We start from the raw sequence: 18,134 nt of genomic DNA, 5'->3' as shown, positions 1-18,134 counted from the left end.
ATTAAAGGCTGGCCTTGTAGTCAAATAGATCTGGGTTCAAGTCCTGCCCCTGACACAGAGCTAATACCTTCTGACAACAAGCCGTTAAGTCTGGAAGGTATAGACTGGTGGCCCTTCTGTGTTAGTGGAGGGTCTTTCTGCTCCAGGAGTTCCCTGCCCTGGAGAAATCACAGGTCTAGGATGTCCTCCCTCTTCCCTCCCCCCAATCTCAATATACACTCAATATGGAGGAACAGCTTTCAGATCCTGACCAGAGCTTTTGTAAAACATTTTTTTTTGTGAGAAGATTTATTGAATAAAGTATTGAACTATTAAGTACATCTAGCCTCCATTAAATGAATTGGATAAATTCCATCAATTTTGGTAAAATCCTATTTTCATTATCATTCCAGAGGTTGTACACATCTTTTTTATGAAATTAGAAAAATTACTGTCATCAAGATGATGCTTTTGTTTGAAGTTGAAATATCCCCCATCCCTGAAAGGTTCTTCACACATCGACACATGGCTCTTTGCCCCAAGGAGAGGCAGCAAACCTTCCATTTGCTGCTCGGTCATTGTCAAGTCCCACAAAGCTCTGATGAGCCCTTCTGGTCCTCCTGGAAAGGGACGGTCTTTCCTGCCTGTCTTGACACACTTTCACCTTCTGATTATCAGGAAGTACAGCTCAGCTGATTAGAAAAATGGTGCCTGTGTCCAGGAGTTCTCCATTCTCTGCCCCATCCCCACCGCCTTTTAAAAGGACAAGTAGGAAAAGAGAGGAAAGAGGCCAAGGGAGAGGAGAAGAAAGTTTCTAGTCTGCTTCTCTTCTCTCCCCTTCTGGATCTAGTGGGCCAGTTGAATGACCTTGACCGATCCCCACCTATAACACACTTATTTATTCCTAATGGTCCTTCTTGCACTGACAGTCTGTGAGGGATCATCTGCCTTCTCTCTCCTCATTTTAAGCTTTTTATGATTTGAATTTTGGCTGTCCAGCAAGGTTCATCATGGTTTATAACATATCCTCATGTAGTTAATGACCCATGCCAATGTGTCCCCTGATGTGGTGTTTTCAAGGAACTGATCAGCACTGAGGGGGTGGGATGGGACCAAGAAACCCACTTTGTGATTTCCTTTCTTGCCTAGATATCTTTCAAAAACTTTCTGCTGTCAAAGATCAGAGAGAATGGGTCATAGCAAGTGGAGCCCACAAGGTAAGAGCTTTAAGAAACAAACTAATCTACTTGACTTTTGGCACATGGTAACTGGCCAGGTTCAGTCCCTTCCCACATCACTCCCTTGCTGAGGAAGCATTAATGGTCTATAGTTGTGCTCCTCAGGCCTCCATCTCACATCTCCTTAACTTTGCACAGGCTGCCTCCTCCTTCCTATTCTGGAGATGTTCTCCCTCTTTCCTCCCCTGTTGGAATCTCAAGCCCCCTTCAAGATTTGGCCTTTATTAAGAGAGTCATAGGGCTCTTGGATCTATTCATCTTGCCCTGGTCTCTCCTCTGAGTCCCAGCCCTCATTGCATATCGGATGTGTCTGATTGGATGTTCAGGAGGCGACTCAAACTCAGGAAGGCTCTTAGGGAGCTCAGTGACCCCCTAAATGTGCCCCAATCCCAGAGCTCTCTATTTCTTTTGAGGGTTCCACCATCCTTCCACTACCACTCAGGATCCCGACTTTGCCCCACATATCCGGTCATTTGCCAAGTCTCGTCCATCTTACATCACTCTTGACCTCCTCCCCTTCTCTGCACTCATGGGATTCACCCCCTCTTGCCTGGGCTCTGAACTGGCCTCCTCATTGGTTTCCTCTCTCACACCTTTCTCCTCTCCATTCCACCCTCCAACAGCTGCTAAAACATCATTCCTAAAATGCAGATTTGTCCGTGTTATTTCCTACTCAGTCAGCTGCCATGGCCCTAGCTCTCTTCAGGATGGATTGCCTAATGGCCCTCATCAGCTGCCTCCCACCTCCCCTTCCAGCACGTGCTTGTCAGTGCAGCCCCATGGGCTCTCTTGCCAGACCTCACTCAGAGAGCCCCACAGGCTGTGCTGCTTGGTGGGAAATGCTCCCTCCTCATCTCTTCTTGTAGAATCCCTGGTTCTTTCAAGCCCAGCTCAGAGCCTGCCTCCTACACGAGCCTTTACAGATTCCTCTAGTGGCTAGTGCCTCCCACCCCTGATAGTCAGTCAAGCACGCGCATTTATTAAGCAACGACTGTGTGCCAGGTTCACGACTAAGTGCTGTGGGTACAAGGCAGAAGATGGTCCCTGTCCTCACGGAGGCTGTAATCTAATGGAGGAAACAGCACGTGACCAGCTGTGTGCAGGCCAGCCATCTCATCTAAGTGGCACTGATTTACTTGGAATGGGAGCAGAGTTGTTGCCAGGGAAATCTGCTTCTGAAACTCTCAATAACTTGTAGTTATCTGCCCTGTTTAGGATGTGGGGAGGAGTCTTAGCTGGAAAATTAAAAGGAATAGAAATCGAGGCAACATTTTCCCCACAAACATAGGTATATCAGGCCCAGAGAGAGATCAGAACATACAGAAGACATTCGTGATAGGGGTAAAAACAGGGAATCCAGACACTTTCCTAGGCCTCAGATTCCAGACCTTTCAATTCCCTTCTTTCAGCAGCTTCTCCACTAGGAAGGGGGCAGCATGCGTGCTCCTTGACTTGCAAACAAACCCACTGCTGTGTAGAAGGAAAGGTTCGGTTCCGTTGGCACCTAATCATCTCTTCCTTATAATTAAAAAAATTGTTCTGGACTTAAATACCAAGTCATTGCACATTTCATATACACACACATATATATATGCACATATACATGTATACACATACATATCCATTTGTATATATGTAAATATATGTATTGAATTTATATGTGAATATTTGTATGTACATATATATTAGAATGGAAAAAATAGAATCGTACATGAAATTGCTGGTCTCTATGTATAGCCTACTATTCTTTTGAAGTATATCATAAGATCAGCCTGTAGCTTTCAGAACTGTCCTGCTTATTCAGCATTCTTTCTGGCCTTCTTTCTGTTCTCTCTTCAATGCCTCCTCCCTCCCTCTCTCCCTCCCTGCCTCCATTCCTTCCTTCCTTCCTTTCTTCCTTCCTTCCTCCCTCCATTTCCTCTCTCCCTTCCTTCCTTCCTTCCTTCCTTCCTTCCTTCCTTCCTTCCTTCCTGCCTCCCTTCCCTCTCTCCCTTCCTGCCTTCCTTCCTTCTTTTCTTCCTTCCTTCTTCCCCGCCCTTCCCCTTTTTTCTTTCTTCTTAAGCCCTATCTCCCCTTGCTCTCTCTCTTCCCTTCCACCATTGGAAATAAGAAAAACAAAGCCCTTGTAATATAGGCATAGTCAAGCAAGACAAATTCTCACATTGGCTGTGTCTGGAAATCACTGCTTGTTCTGATTCTTGAGTTCATTGCTTCTCTGTGGGGAGGTGGGCAATGTGCTTCATCACTGGTCCCCTGGAATTCTCCCACCACCTCTTTCCATTGCCTTGGGGAGGAATGATAGGGGAGGGTGGATATTGCCCCTGTCTTATTCCCCAGCCCCATTTGATTGTAAACTTCTTGAAGTCACATCTCATTTCATCTCTGTGCCCCCTGTCTCTGTTGTTCTCCAGTCATGTCCGACTCTGTTCCCCATGGACTGGAGCAGGCCCGGCCCTTCTGTCCTCCACTGTCTCCCAAATCTGTGTTGCTTCCATGACACCATCTGTCCAAACCATCTTCTGCTGTCCCCTTCTCTTGCTGTCAGTCTTCCCCAACAACAGGGTCTTTCCCAGTGAAGTGTCATCTCATTACAGAGCCAAAGCATTTAAGCTTTAGCTTCAGTATTTGTTCTAATGAATAGTCAGAATTAATTTGTGTCCCCCACTCACGAGGCCCTTGATACTTGTGTAACTGAGTTGAGTATTGCCCGCCTCCCTATTCCCCCTGTATCCATTGATTCCCCTGTGTTTCTGGGACCTCAAACCCTGTTCCTGAGGAGTCTTTGGCCTGTCAAGGTTAGAGTGAGCTGAGAGAGCTTACTAACAGGGGCCTTTGGGAGACCCCGGAGGAAAGTGGGAGTGGCAGGGAAGCCTGCCAGGCCCTATGGAGCTCTCCAGCCAAAGAGAGTGGATCAGTGACCAAACAAGAGAAGGGATTGTCTCCAGGGTTTGCCCTAGGCTTTCAGACAGGCACTCCAGCTGTGAAATGGGCACCAGCCTCTGGAACACACGGGAACCAGCCTGGCTGTCCTGGTGGTCTCTGCCCATCCTCTCTGCTGGCATAACCTGACACATCCAACAGGCGGTGAAGAGAGGTGCCGGCCCTCTGCAGGAATGAGGGCACTTGTAGGAATGAGCGCACTTGTAATGTGTAGTTGAATGTCTGTTAGATGGTTATGTTCTTAAGAAATAAGCAAGCAAAGGAAAAAAAAACTTGTACCAACCAAGAAACACATTCTCTGGCCTTTAATTTAAAAATCTATTTTTTTTTCAGACATTAGTAAATTTATTAGGAGCCAGAGACACAAATGTGCTGTTGGGGGCCCTTCTTGCACTTACTAGTTTAGCAGAAAGGTAAGTTTCTTTTAATATACTTTTAACTCTGCTTTTTATACTAATTCAGTCTTAGCTGTGATACAAGCTTCTGCTTCTCTTTCTCTTCCTCCTCCCCTCCCCCAAACCCCCCGTCCCCCCCCTTCCCCTCCTCTTCCTCCCCCTTCTCCCCCTCCCCCTCCTCCTCCTCGTCCTTCAATGTCTCTCTGGTTCCATTGCTTTTTACTCAGTCTGATTTTGCAGAAAGCCCCCATGGTGCAGTTACAACATGTAGTGTTCCTTTACAAAGGTCCCTGGTCCAAAATGGCATATTTTATGTCAGCTGGAAGGTCTCATTGCCCCAGAAGATCCTTTTCTCTGGCTGGGATTGTTGACATCATCTCCTTTCCCTCCCTTCTGGTGTTTTGGAAGTTGCCACAATGCTTTAAAAACCTCCTTTCCGTCTTTTCTTTAAATGCGTGTCTAGTTTACCATCTTTCACAAAGATCTGGCCATTTCTGAGCCCCAGTTCATCCCTTTTTTCCTTAGTTGTTTCATTTTTTTCATTGAACTTCTTCTTCCCTTCTTCTAATGTTAAAGGGGAGGGGGCGCTGTCTTTGCTACTTTGTAGAAGTCGGGTCCGCAGGTGTACAGTGTTGCATATTGTTGTAGATGTTTTTGATAGACTGGGTGGTTTTACTGATTTTTTTTCCTCCTCCTTTTCCTCTTTGTCTTTTGAAAATATTTGTTTAAAGGGAAAGTTTTTTTGGGAGAGGGGCTAGGGAGGGATAGAGGGGGAATTTAGATGATATAAAAACAAAAGGTATCAATAAAAATATGTTTAAAATATAAAAGGACTGCATGGGAAACTCCAGCCCATTTTCCAGACCATTGAGCTTTGTAACGTGTACATCTGTGTGTGTCCTAATGAACGGTGAGCCTCTTTATCTGTGGGAAAGGGAGAGACAAGGCTCAGTTCCAACGCTGCTGGTCATGATGGTGACATTTTGAGATGTATTGAATCTCTCTGTGCGGAGCTGGTTCGACACAGCCCTTACCCTCAGATGATGTGCTGACCGCGATGGGGGAGGAAGTGGAGTCAAGGTTTCAGGCTCCTTGTTCCCAAGGCAATGGAAAGAGATGGTGGGATAATCCCAGGGGCCCAGGGCTGAATAGAGGACTAAAGTTGTTCTCTTTGCAGTCCAGAATGCCGAGAGAAGATAAGCGAGCTCAGCATCGTAGAAAACCTGCTGATGATCTTACATGAGTACGACCTGCTTTCTAAAAGGTAGGAGTCTTGGTGGGTGGGAGAGACCGTCTTGGTTTATGGGGCAGGCTTGTTTTATTTTCCCCTTCTAACATGTTGTTTACTTGATGTTGTGAAATGCCAGTGACATGAAAACTCCCTATTTCGTGTGTGTGCAAGGAAATTTGCACAGAATTGTTTTAATTCGAGCCTGTGAGATGTAAGCGGCCTCCTGTGAAGTCCAGCTCTCCGTCAGAACAAGATTTCATACTGTTCATCCTGAGTCATGGGACTGAGAACCAGGAGGACCCTGAGGGATCATGTGGCCCAATCTCTTATTTGTACAGATGGAGAAACTGAGGCTGGGAGATTTGATGAAGGTCATCTAGGTAGTGGCACTCAGTCTGCATCCCAGTGCCACCCCTGACCTCTAGCCTAGTGCCCTTCTCATCGTGGTGAGTCACTAAGAAAAGATTAAGTTCCGTGGCTTACTTTCTGTTTAAGCAATCACGAAGCTGGTTAAGGCATTTGAGAAATAATTCCATCCATCTAAACATTCTTTTTTAAGAGTTTTTAGTAGATAAGGAGGCTCAGCGGTCTGGAAAATTCACTTCTGTGGATCACCTCATTCCCCTAGAGTGCTGCATAAGAGAGGCCTTGATGTTACTGTTGGATTCCCCTGGGAACCTGACCATACGAGATGCTGGGATGCTCCCATTGACTTTCGGTCTTCTTTCTCCTCCCTAGCCCGGCTGCTTTGGGATACAAACATGCACGGAGAGAGCCTCCTTGCCCTTTGTTCAGAAGTAGGTCTTCAGTATAGGAATAACTAAGCCCTTTTGGTTTCAGAGCTGTTGGGGCTCCTCCCCTTGGAGGTCAGCACCCTCTGCTCTCCAGGGCAAAGGCCACCATCCCTGCTGCTCCGCTCCGGTCTGACGCTTGAGCTGTACATGGTGTATGTTTCTAGTGCCGTATTCAAGGTGATTTTCTTGAAGGTGTATCCAAAGAACGTCCTTAGGACAATAGAAATAATAATGATAACAATGGCAACAACAGAGGCTAAGTGACCCTCCCAAGGTCACACAATTAGCAAGTGTTTGTTGGAGAAAGTCCAGAGTGCAGCCTGGACAGGAAAGAGCTGTGAATAAAGCCCTGAACTTGGCAGCCAGGAAAAGCTGAGTTCAAATCCTGGCCCAGCTTCCTTATGGCCATGAGACCTCGGACCACTCATGTGTTCTCTCTCAGACTCAGTTTACTCCTCCATAAAATGTGATAATAATGACCATCTGGGTTGTTGTAAGGATCTACTATTACTCTTCTCCTCCCCTCTCCCTCTTGCCTTCTGTTATTGGAATATGGGGCTCTTGAGGGAAGGCAGCAGTCTAGCCCCTGGCATGGTGCCTGGCATTGAGTTCTTAATGTTTTTATCCACTCCCCCCCTCCCCCAGCTCTCCTCTGTTCCTCTCTAGCTATCCAGATCCAATCCCAGATATGCTAGGTCCTAATCACGTGTGATCCAGTGAGGTAATCAAGGTGAGCAGAAGCCCAGGGGGATGCAGGGAGAAAAGCAGTAGACGTTGAGTTAGAAGACCTTGGTTTGAATTCCTGCTTTGGTATTTACAAGCTTTGCAAGTCAGTTAATCTCGGACCTCCTCAGTTTCTTCATCTGTGAAATGGGAATAGTACGTGACTTTTGTCCCAGAGTTCATGGGAAGAAAGAATTTTGTCAGTCGCCAAGTGTCACGTGTGTGTGAGCTTTTGAGCACTTTCAGGAACGAGATTCCCTCACTCAAATCAAAGTCAGCTGCAAGCCACGTCATCATTTCCCCCGATGCCAGGGTCCCCTTCGAAGACAAAGGATAGACACACACAAGTGCTTTGTGGCTATAACGGGTCTCGTTATTCCTACCTGAGGCACGGGCCACATCCCCTCCACTCCCTGTGGAAGCATGCCTGCTGTCCCCAGCCCACGCTGATCCAGCTCATTGCAATCCCACTTACCCCTCGATTCTGTACGGCCTTGAACTGCATGTGTATCTCGTCTCCCCAACTCGATTCCAAGCTCTTTGGGGGAGAATCACGTCTTAGATTTTTGTGTCCCCACAGAATTCTTAGCACAAGATCAGTGCTTATAGATATGTCTATATGCACACACACATATATACACGTATATATATGTATGAATGTATGTATTTTATATTCGAAGATAAACCGATAAAGAAATCGGGGACGGAGACGGTGTAATTTCTTGGGGATGCGTCCTTGTAGGAAATGCCAACCCGGCGTGAGATTTTGCGGATGGAGCCCAGCCGCCGCCCTATGGGTATGTCCATTTCTAAAAGACCTTTGGTTCTCATTGCCCCCCAGGCTGACCGCTGAGCTGCTGCGGCTGCTTTGTGCCGAGTCCCAAGTGAAGGAGCAGGTGAAGGTGTATGAAGGCATCCCCATCCTCCTCAGCCTTCTGCATTCTGACCATCTGAAGCTGCTCTGGAGCGTGGTCTGGATTCTGGTCCAGGTGTGCGAGGACCCCGAGACCAGCGTGGAGATCCGCACGTGGGGAGGCATCAAGCAGCTCCTGCACATTGTGCAAGGGTAGGTCGGGGCCTGCTTGGCCTCCTGCGTGGCCATTAGCTCGTCGTTTAGGACTGCTTTCATTTCTGGCCCCTTTTAGGATCTTTTGGACACAGTCCTCAAAGAGTTAAAATTGCAGGCACTCCAAGGGCAGTGGAGAGAGGTGTGAGGGGGATACAGCACGTTGCCACCTGGGGCTTGTGTAGAAGAAGGGACACAGGAGACATCATGGGAGATGGGGGAGAGGTAGTGGGCACCCAGCCCAAGCATCCCACCACTCTCCATGGACCGTTAAGAGACCTAGAGGAAAGCCTTGCTCACCTTACTGGGGGCTGTCTGGGTGGAGAGAAGTGAGAACTGCCCAGGCTGGCCGGGCATGGACAAGTTATGTGCCCAGGTGAAGGGAGTACCCACACTGGGGAAGCCACAGGTTCTTTGGAGTGTCTGGGTGTGCTGGGTTTTACTAGCATTCATGAAGTCAAATACAGGTCCAAGACATCAGTGCATCCGTCAGTGGAGCGTTAGGAAACGTTTTCTCCTCCTGTGCCCCCCACCCCATCCCCTTTGTCCTGCCATATCAAACCCCTCGGATGCGTTCTGACTTCCTCTTCCTTTGGGGTTTACTCCTCAGGCTGTCTCTCATTATCTTTCACTCTCTGGACTTGGGCGGCCCCACTTCTTTCCTGATTTGTTATTTCCTGGATGAGAGTCTTCACAGCATTCATCTTGTGCCGAAGTGATTTTGTATAAACATAGGCTATAGCTTCCTTCGGTGATCACACCCTTTGGGCTGCCTTCTTCAGAGACGGGGGTTTGTTATGGTTTGCCATCAGGGAGCACAGGAAAAGTCTTCCAGTGATTTACAAGAACAGGTTGGGAAAATTCAAAGAGGGCTTACTCAAAAAGATGTTTGGTGAAAAGGAATCAGTGATTGCCAAGAGCTAGGAAGGCTTCCTCAACGATAGACTGTGGCACAATGGCCTTGTTTCTTTTGACAGGGTTACTCAACTGGGTCATCAAGGGAATATTGCAGAAAGCAATTTACCATGATTTTGACAAAGCTTGACAAAGCCTCTTAAGAAGATGGAGAAGGGGGTGAGGTCATAGTACCAGTACATGGATTTGGAAATGGAGCAGTTGAAGATAGCTGCTGGCAGGAGGGATCCAGTGGGCTGTGAGCTTGACCTGGGCTGCTTCAAGTTCTGTCAGTGACTTGGGTACAGATTTGGATGGCATGCTTAGCAAATGTTCGCACCTATGTGTGTAGGTCAGAATTTATTTATTTATGCAAGTGCTTATTGTCACTCCCTCCATTGAATAATTAACACCCCTCCCCCAAACAAGTGTGCAGAATCCAGCAAAATAAAGTCCCACATTCACCACGTCCAAAAACATCTCTCTTATTCTGCATTTCAAGTTCATCGCTTCTTCAGCAGACCGATGGCGTGTTCCATTTTTCATCCTCTGGGTTCCTGGTTTACCATTGCATTGATGAGAATTCTAAAGTCTTTCAAAGTCTGCTTGTCAGACCTGCATTTGACAGGAAACTGGGAGGCAGCTGGCTAGCTCACGGGATGATGGGCAGGATTAAAAAATATCATGGCAGATTCAAAACCTTGGCAGATTTAATAGTAGGAAGTTTAGTGGCATATTTGGATTCAAGAAATTGGCTCTCCTAGTAGAAGGCAGGAAAGGCAGGCTTAGTATGCTTCACAAAGACTTGGGGATTTGACTGCACTGCAAGGTCAATGTAAGCCAACAATTTGATTTGGCAGCCCGAAAACTAGGCTGCATGGTGGATAGAGTGTGGGAAGACTCGTCTCCCTGAGTTCAGATCTGGCCTCAGACTCTTACTAGCTGAGTGATCCTGGGCAAGTCCCTTCACCTCAGTTTCCTTATCTGTAAAATGAACTCTAGAAGGAAATGGCAAACTACTGCAGTGTCTTTGCCAAGAAAACCCCAAGTTGGGTCACAGAGAGTCAGATGTGATTGAAAAATAGCTCAGTAACAACAGAATTAATATACTTTTGGACTACATTATATCATTCCTTGCCCCCTCCCCACCACCCTTGTAGTTTGCCTTGGTTAGAGAGCGTTTGAAGCCCTATGATCAGTTCTGGGTATCCCATCTTAGGAAGCTCAGAGTCTTTAGAGGACAGCAGTGGAGGTGGTGAAGAACCTTGAGTTCTTCATGTGTGAGAATTGGCCAAAGGAAATGGGAATGTTTAGTCTTGAGAAGACTTGGGGTACGGTTAGGGAGGGACATGACAGCTCCATTCAAGTATCTGCAGGGCTCTCTTATCTATGAGGAATTGGACTTACGACTTGGACTCGGAGTTCAGAACTGGGTTGAATGATTGGCAAAGAGAGTTTAATAAAGGCTTGATGTCAGGAAAAGCAGCTTTGTGATACATGGTGCTCTCCACAGATGGAAAGATCTGGTCACACTGGAGACCCTTGTGCAGACGTTGGACGATTGCTCTTCAGGCACAGTGTGGTCAGGAGCCTTTTTTCTAGGTATGGGTGGGACTAGCTGGCAATGGAGGGCCCTCGAAACTCGCACCTTCTGTGATTCTGTGGTTTCCCTTGTAGTTATTTTGACCCCATTTTTAGAACTTCAGAGCCATCTCATAACTGATGTCTTCTATTAGAAGTAAGATGGGATATCTTTATAATCCCAGTTTTCAGAGAAAGAAATAATAGCTTTCTTAGAGTGTATGGACCAAAGGGCATGTAACTCTTCTTTATCTTGATAAATTTGTGAAAGTTATTTGATCCATGGTATATCTAATTCTGCCATTGTGAAGAATGGCATTTTCATGGCCTCTTACTATATTAAAAATAATACTATTCCTATAATCTCTTAAGTTTTTTTTTTTAAATTTGAGGAATCATCTAAATTTATCTCTCTTTTGAAGAACAGGTTTATGAGTATCTAGTTTGTAAACATTGAATAAACTGTTAACAGTGATTACTTAATGCATCTCAGTCCATGAGATCATTTCATTGATCATATATGGGTGAAGTTCAAAGACCTGAGATGCTTTGCCAACCAGAAATACATTACCTGCAAATGGAAGATCTTTAATCATTTTCCATCATAATTTTCATTTTATAAAATTATGAATGTGTGCATTAGGCCTTTTAAAGCCTGTAAGTCTATTAAAGGAATTCAATGACTATAAACTATGATAGTGGGAAAGAGTAATTTGTTATGAGAGTCAAATTGAAATTCTCTTGAAGTACATTGCAATATGGCTCCTGTAATCTGCATATTAGCTACATGAGCATATTCAGTAATTCAGTTCTGCAAGCACTTAAGAAAAACATTTCCACCAACACCTTCAGGAAAGTAGTAGTAACTTTTATTACAACAAAGCATATTGTATAGTTATGGTGTAATAATTCATAGTTAACTAATGGTATTTCTTCTTGAAAGCCTTTCTGGTTATGATGCACAGCCCATAAAACTCATGATAATTTATCTTGGACAGCTCATCAATACTGAGATGACTGGATGTTGTTAAATCAATGTTCTTTGGACTCTCTTCTCCCTGGATGCATTAAGAAATAAGATTGTCTAAAATAGTTCATTTTCTCTGAAGGAGTGTCCTAAAATATACAGACATAATTTAGATCTACTGTGAATAGCGATCGGCAAATCGCGTTTTCTCATCTCATGAAAAAGGAATGCAAACTTACAGCTATCCCCAGGTTCTTGTTTGTTTAAATTACTCTACTAGATTTCATTCAGTGCTGTAACATGAACTGGTGCCAAATTAAATTCTGCTGTTTTCGGTAATTTTACATAAAATGTGGCCTCTTTATCATCATTTTTTTCTGAATTAATTTCTTACATTCAACTTGATTTTTTAATGTTCTTTTTAAAAATTTCCTTTTCATTTATCAAAGGTGTACTGTCTTCTGGGGACTCTCATTCTGTTAATAAAATATTAATTAAACATTGTATCCTGCTCAGTTAATGCTTTCAAAGACTCATCTTGATTATTGTTTTGTGTATAGTGTTGAGTTTAATTCAAAAGAGGGTTTTTCCTCTACTCCCTCCCCCCCCTTTTTTTTTGCTTTTTGGAGGGCAATTGGGGTTAAGTGACTTGCCCAAGGTCATAGGCTAGTTTTGTGTTAACTGTCTGATGCCAGATTTGAACTCAGATCCTCCTGACTCCAGGGCTGGTGCTCTATTCACTGCACCACCTAGCCACCCCCACCTCCACTCCGTTCTTCTAAATGTATTCTTAACAGTAGACTTCCTCTGTGTTTTTTTTTAATCTCTTGTTCTTTTATTGGATATACATAATACATAAACTTTAAGCTTTATTTCTAAATCATTTATTTATTTTTAGTTTTCAACATTTATTTCCACAAGATTTTGAGTTACAAATTTTTCTCCCCATTTTTCCCCTACCCCCACCCCAAAATAGCAAGCCTACTGAATAACCCTCCCCCCAGTCTATTCTCTCTTATATCCTACCCCATCCCCCAACTTTCTAGTAGGGTCAGATGGATTTCTATACCCCAGTGCCTGTATGTCTGATTTACCAGTTGTATGTAAAAAACCTATTTTTTTTAAACATTTATTTTTGAAACTTTGAGTTCCAGAGTCTTTCCCTTCTTCCCTCCTCATCCCACCCCCACTGGAAAGACAAGCAATTCAACATAGGTTGTACATGTGTAGTTATGCAGAACATTTCCATAGTAGTTATATTGTGAAAGACAAACTATATTTCCCTCCATCCTATCCCAACACCTATTTATTATATTTTCTACTTTGACCCTGTCCCTTTTCAAAAGTGTTTGCCTCTAACTACCCTCTCCCTCAATCTGACCTCCCTTCTACCATCCCCCTTCTTATCCCCTACTCCCCTACTTTCCTGTAGGGTAAAATACCCAATTGAGTGTGTATGTTATTCCCTCCTCAAGCCAAGTTCAACGAGCATCAGGTTGTCCCATTCCCTTTCACCACTTGCTCCTCCCCTCCATTTAAGTTTTCTCTTGCCTCTTTTATATGAGATAATTTACCCTAATCTATCTCTCTCTCCTCCCAATAAATTCCTCTCTCACCTCTTAATTTTATTTCTTGATATCATCCCTTCATATTCAACTCATCCTGTGCCCTCTGTCTGTATATACATGTACACACATATGCACACACTCATATATATATATATATATACACACACCCTCCTATACATACATATAGATGTATCCTCATATTGAGAAAAGTCTCATGAGTTACAATTATTGTTTTTCCATGTAGGAATGTAAGTAGTTCAACTTTAATAAATTGCTTATGATTTTACTTTCCTGTTTACCTTCTCATGATTCTCTTGCTTCTTGTATTTGAAATGTTTGAAAATCCTCTATTTCATTGAATGACCATATTTTACCCTGTAGCATTATACTCAGTTTTGCTGGGTAGGTGATTCTTGGTTTTAGTCCTAGCTCCTTTGACCTCCAGAATATCATACTCCAAGCCCTTTGGTCCTTTAATGTAGAAGCTGCTAGGTCTCGTGTTATCCTGATTGTGTTTCCACAATACTCCAATTGTTTCTTCCTGACTGCTTGCAGTATTTTCTCTTGATCTGGGAACTCTGGAATTTGGCTATAATATTCCTAGGAGTTTTCTTTTTGGGAGCTTTTTCAAGAGGTGATTGGTGAATTCTTTTTCTATTTTGCCCTCTGGCTCTAGAATATCAGGGCAATATTGCTCAATAATCTCTTGAAAGATAGTGTCCAGGCCCCTTTTTCTTTGATCATGGCTTTCAGGTAGTCCAATAATTTTAAAATTATCTCTCCTGGATTCATTTTCTAGGTCAGTGGTTTTTCCAATGAGATATTTCCCATTGCCTTCTATTTTTTTTCATTTGTTTGGATCTGTTTTATAGTATCCTGATTTCTCACAAAGTCATTAGCTTTCAGTTGCTCCAATCTAATTTTGAATGGGTTATTCTCTTCAGTGAGCTTTTGAGACTCTTTTTCCATCTGGAAAATTTGACTCTTTAAGGCATTGTTCTCCTCATTGGCTTTTTGGGCCTCTTTTGCCATTTGAGCTAGTCTATTTTTTAAGGTGTTATTTTCTTCAGTCTGGTTGTTGACTCTTTTCATGATTTTCTTGCTTCATTCTCATTTCTCTTCCCAATTTTTCCTCTACTTCTCTTATGTGAGTTTCAAAATCCTTCTTGAGCTCCTCCATGGCCTGTGATCAGTTCATATTTTTCTTGGAAGCTTTTGATGCAGGAGTTCTGACTTCACTGTCTTCCTCCCATTCCATGCTTTGATCCTTTTTGTCTCCAAAAAAGGATTGTATGGTCTGATTGTGCTTCCTCTGCTTACTCATATTGCCATCAAGTTACTTGACTTTTGAGCTCTTTGCCCTGGTAGAACTCTGCTTCCAGAGTGGAGAGAGCTATGTCCCAAATCACTGGGGTTTTCTCAGCTGCTGGTGCTATTAGTAGGGTGCCCTCTCTACAGCCCCCACAAGCTCTGGCACACTGTGCACATACCCCAGGACCACCACCCAAGACTGCAATCCAGATCCAAGCAGGTTAAAGCAAGAGTGATTCCCCTCTGAATGGTGGCTTGGTCCCCCTACACTCTGCAGGCCAGGAGCTCCTGAGGTAGCCATGCCATAGCAGCTGCAGCCATGGTGCCCCCACCACTTCTTGCCCCAGGGGCAGGTGCTGCATCACACTCTTCCTCCCTGTTTCTACAGAGTTCCCCACTGACCTTTTACTTAGTCTTTGGTGTTTATATGTTACAAAGTCTCGAAAATGCCACAGCTGCTGGTGATTCACTCTCTTGAAGTCTGTTCTGGCTGGTCTGGGCTGCCCTGGGACCGGAATTGTGCGACTCATGGGGGACTGCGCTCGGCTCCCAGAACGCTGCGATAGGCCTTTCCTGCTGGCCTGCCAGGCTTCCTTCAGTAGCAGATTTGTTTTTCTCTGTCTCTTTATGGGTTCTGTAGCTTTAAAATTTGTTTAGTCATTTTTTTTACAGGTATTGGAAGTGGTTGGAGTGGGAGCCAATGCCAAGTTTGTGCTTCTACTCCGCCATCTTCAGCTTCCTCTGTTTTTAAGGTGTATTTCATGTAGGCGACCTGAAAGTATGAACCCCAAATTTGTGAATTATTAAAGGGAAAGATAATGAGTTCTTTTATGGACTCGTTGCATTTGAGACGTCTCCAAGATATACAGTTTAAAATGTCCAATAGGTAATTGGTGATGTGAGATTAAAACTCAAGGGAGTCATTGGCTGTAAGTTATCACATAATTATGATAAACCCATGGGAGCTGATGAGTGTGTAGATAGAGAAGAGTGGGGTGGGGCCTAGGAGGGAGAGCCTTAGGGAATACAGTTAGGGGGGCACAACATAGATGAAAATCTCGTCGAGAAGTCTGAGAAGAAGCAGTCAGACAGGAGGAGGAGAACCAGGGGAGAGCGGTGCCGTGAAAACCCAAGGAGGAGAGAGACTCCAGGAGGAGAAGGTGGTCAACAATCTCACAAGTAATAGAAAGCTCAACAAGGAGAAGTGAAAAAATGAACAGCAGCTTTTGCAGTTATATTGGTAATTTCACATTGACTGTAAAGTGTGGCAGCAAGGGGAAGGTGGTGAGTCTGTTATTGTGACATCCAAGTGGAGATGTCCCCTGGCCAGGTGGAAATGTGAGAATAACTCAAATAGTGAATGGTTGAGTCCAGAGACTCATCATCATAGAAGTAATCAGTGACTGCCCAGAAAGGAGCATTTCAGTGGGGCCAAAGAGTGTGGAGCAAAGTGACCAGAGGGCCAAGAACTGAGTCTTAGGAAACCCGGCTGAAGATGTGATGTGAAGGAGGATGTGGGAGAAGGAGCAGTCGGGTGTAGGAGAAAATGCAGGTGACAGGAAGCAAGGGAAGAGAAACTTTGGGAAGGAGGAGGAGGAGCCGGCAATGTCATTGTCAAGGGGCCAAGAAGAATGTGAACTCGGAGCAGACCCTTCTCGATTTGGGAGTCAGTGGTCTGATTGGTGCATTTCTACTAGAAGATTGAGGTGGAAATGAAATAACAGAATTAAAAAGGAAACAAGTGGTGAGGACATGAAGGAGACAGATAGTGAGAAGAAAGAAAGAAGCAAGGTTGTAAATAAAGTGGCCAAAAGAAGGGGTGTTTTCCTTCGATGTGGGAGAGACCAATTCCTGTTTGAAAGAATAGTCCTCAAGGAATAGGAGAGATTGAGCAAGGAAGGGGATGAGTGAGAACAAAATTAGTCAGGCTTCCAGGAGGGATGGGCATAGGGTGGAGGGATGGATAACCTAGAGAGCGATAGCAGAGTAATTCTTCTTCCTTTGAGATGGAGGGCAGGATGAGCGAGAAGGGATAGAGACATAAGAAGGGGCCCCTACTTGTACCAGATGACGTCAGTCTTCCCTGTTAAGTCAGAGGGGAGGTGTTAGCTTGGAGCTGTGGCAGATCAGAATGGTTCCACATCATAAGCTTCCTAATTGAATGAAGCTAGCCAGGATGAAGATGTGGTAGACAGCAGTCCTGAACTGTTTTTTTTTAAATAATATTTTATTTTTCTCAATTATACGTAAAAATAATTTTTAAGATTCAAATAGTTCTCTTAGGAAAAGAGTATTTTATTGCCCCCAATTACATGTAAAAACAAATTTAACATTTGAACAGTTCTTTTTTTTTAGAAAATATTTTATTTTAATCCAATTATGTGTAAAAATAATTTTTAGCATTCTTTTTTTTTTAAGTTTTGAGTTCCAAATTCTATCCATCATTCTCACCCTTCCCCTGTAGACAGTAAGCATTCTGATAGAGGATTTATATATATGCAAGCATGTAAAACATTTTCATGTTGGCTATTTTGTGGAAGAAAACACGAGCAAAAAAAAAAAAGAAAGAGTGAAAAATAGCACGCTTCAATCTGTAGTCAGAATCCATCAGTTCTTTCTCTGGAAGTGGGGAGCATTTTGGGGATTGGCTTGGATCACTGTATTGCTGAGAATAGCCAAGTCTTTCATGATTGTTCATCGTATGGTGTTGCTGTTAGTGTGAACAATGTTCTGATTCTGCTCACTCCACTCGGCATCAGTTCATGTAAGTCTTCCCAGGTTTGGTCCAGCAGTTTTGTAAGCAGAGTCATTCCTATCCTGCTCACCTGTTCATATCTGCATTATGTTTTTCAGAGACAGAAATTTAGTTTCCGATCGTTCTTCCATTGGAAGCTTGTCTAGTGCAAATGCAGCAGGGAGAATCCAGCAGCTTCGATTGTCAGAAGATTTAAGCCCTCAAGAAATACAAGAAAATACCTTCTCTCTTCAGTCAGGTACAAACACATCAATTCAACAATTGCCATTGATGGGGAGTTTATGCTCTAATGAGAGAGGCCACAGGGCCATGCGTAAGTATATGCAGAACAGATATAAGGTTGTTTGGGAAGAAGGCCACCAGGAGAGGAGAGGATGAGGAACGGCGGGCTCCAGGAGGGTCTTGAAGGCTGGGTAGTTTCCAATATAAGATTTAGGATTGGGAAGAAATAGGTTTTGTGAGGAGTCGTTTGGCTGTTGGTAATAAAATGTGAGACAGTGATGTAAACAGTGTTTGTTGAGATTACAAGGCTGCCCACCCCCTTTACTCATTCACAGCTTCTTTGGTGTTCTTCCTTCCAGCCTGTTGTGCTGCTCTGACTGAACTGGTACTCAATGACACCAATGCTCACCAAGTGGTACAGGTAGGTCGTCTTTTCGAAATCATCAGAGATTCCAGGCTGATTTTTATGT

General features: G+C 44.1%; 1 protein-coding gene across 9 annotated transcripts in view; it reads left to right on the top strand.

Moving 5' to 3' along the window:
• Positions 1 to 18,134, top strand: part of NEK10 (NIMA related kinase 10) — a 211,086-nt gene that overhangs the window by 36,304 nt on the left and 156,648 nt on the right. For 7 of the 9 annotated variants that reach the window (XM_069088527.1, XM_069088524.1, XM_069088521.1 and 4 more), the window contains exons 8-13: positions 1,129 to 1,196; positions 4,491 to 4,570; positions 5,730 to 5,816; positions 8,142 to 8,366; positions 17,541 to 17,680; positions 18,024 to 18,085. In XM_069088527.1, the coding sequence (XP_068944628.1) occupies positions 1,129 to 1,196; positions 4,491 to 4,570; positions 5,730 to 5,816; positions 8,142 to 8,366; positions 17,541 to 17,680; positions 18,024 to 18,085 (662 nt within the window). The remainder of the gene's footprint in view (positions 1 to 1,128; positions 1,197 to 4,490; positions 4,571 to 5,729; positions 5,817 to 8,141; positions 8,367 to 17,540; positions 17,681 to 18,023; positions 18,086 to 18,134) is intronic. The other 2 variants (XM_069088526.1, XM_069088523.1) reach the window with 1 other exon arrangement.

Source organism: Petaurus breviceps, unplaced genomic scaffold, assembly GCF_028583685.1.
Source record: "Petaurus breviceps papuanus isolate PSGF00001 unplaced genomic scaffold, PetGlider_PUasm1.0 185, whole genome shotgun sequence".
NCBI lineage: Eukaryota > Metazoa > Chordata > Mammalia > Diprotodontia > Petauridae > Petaurus > Petaurus breviceps.
Note: the sequence above shows the minus strand (reverse complement) of the source record. Positions and strands in the feature narration are given on the sequence as shown.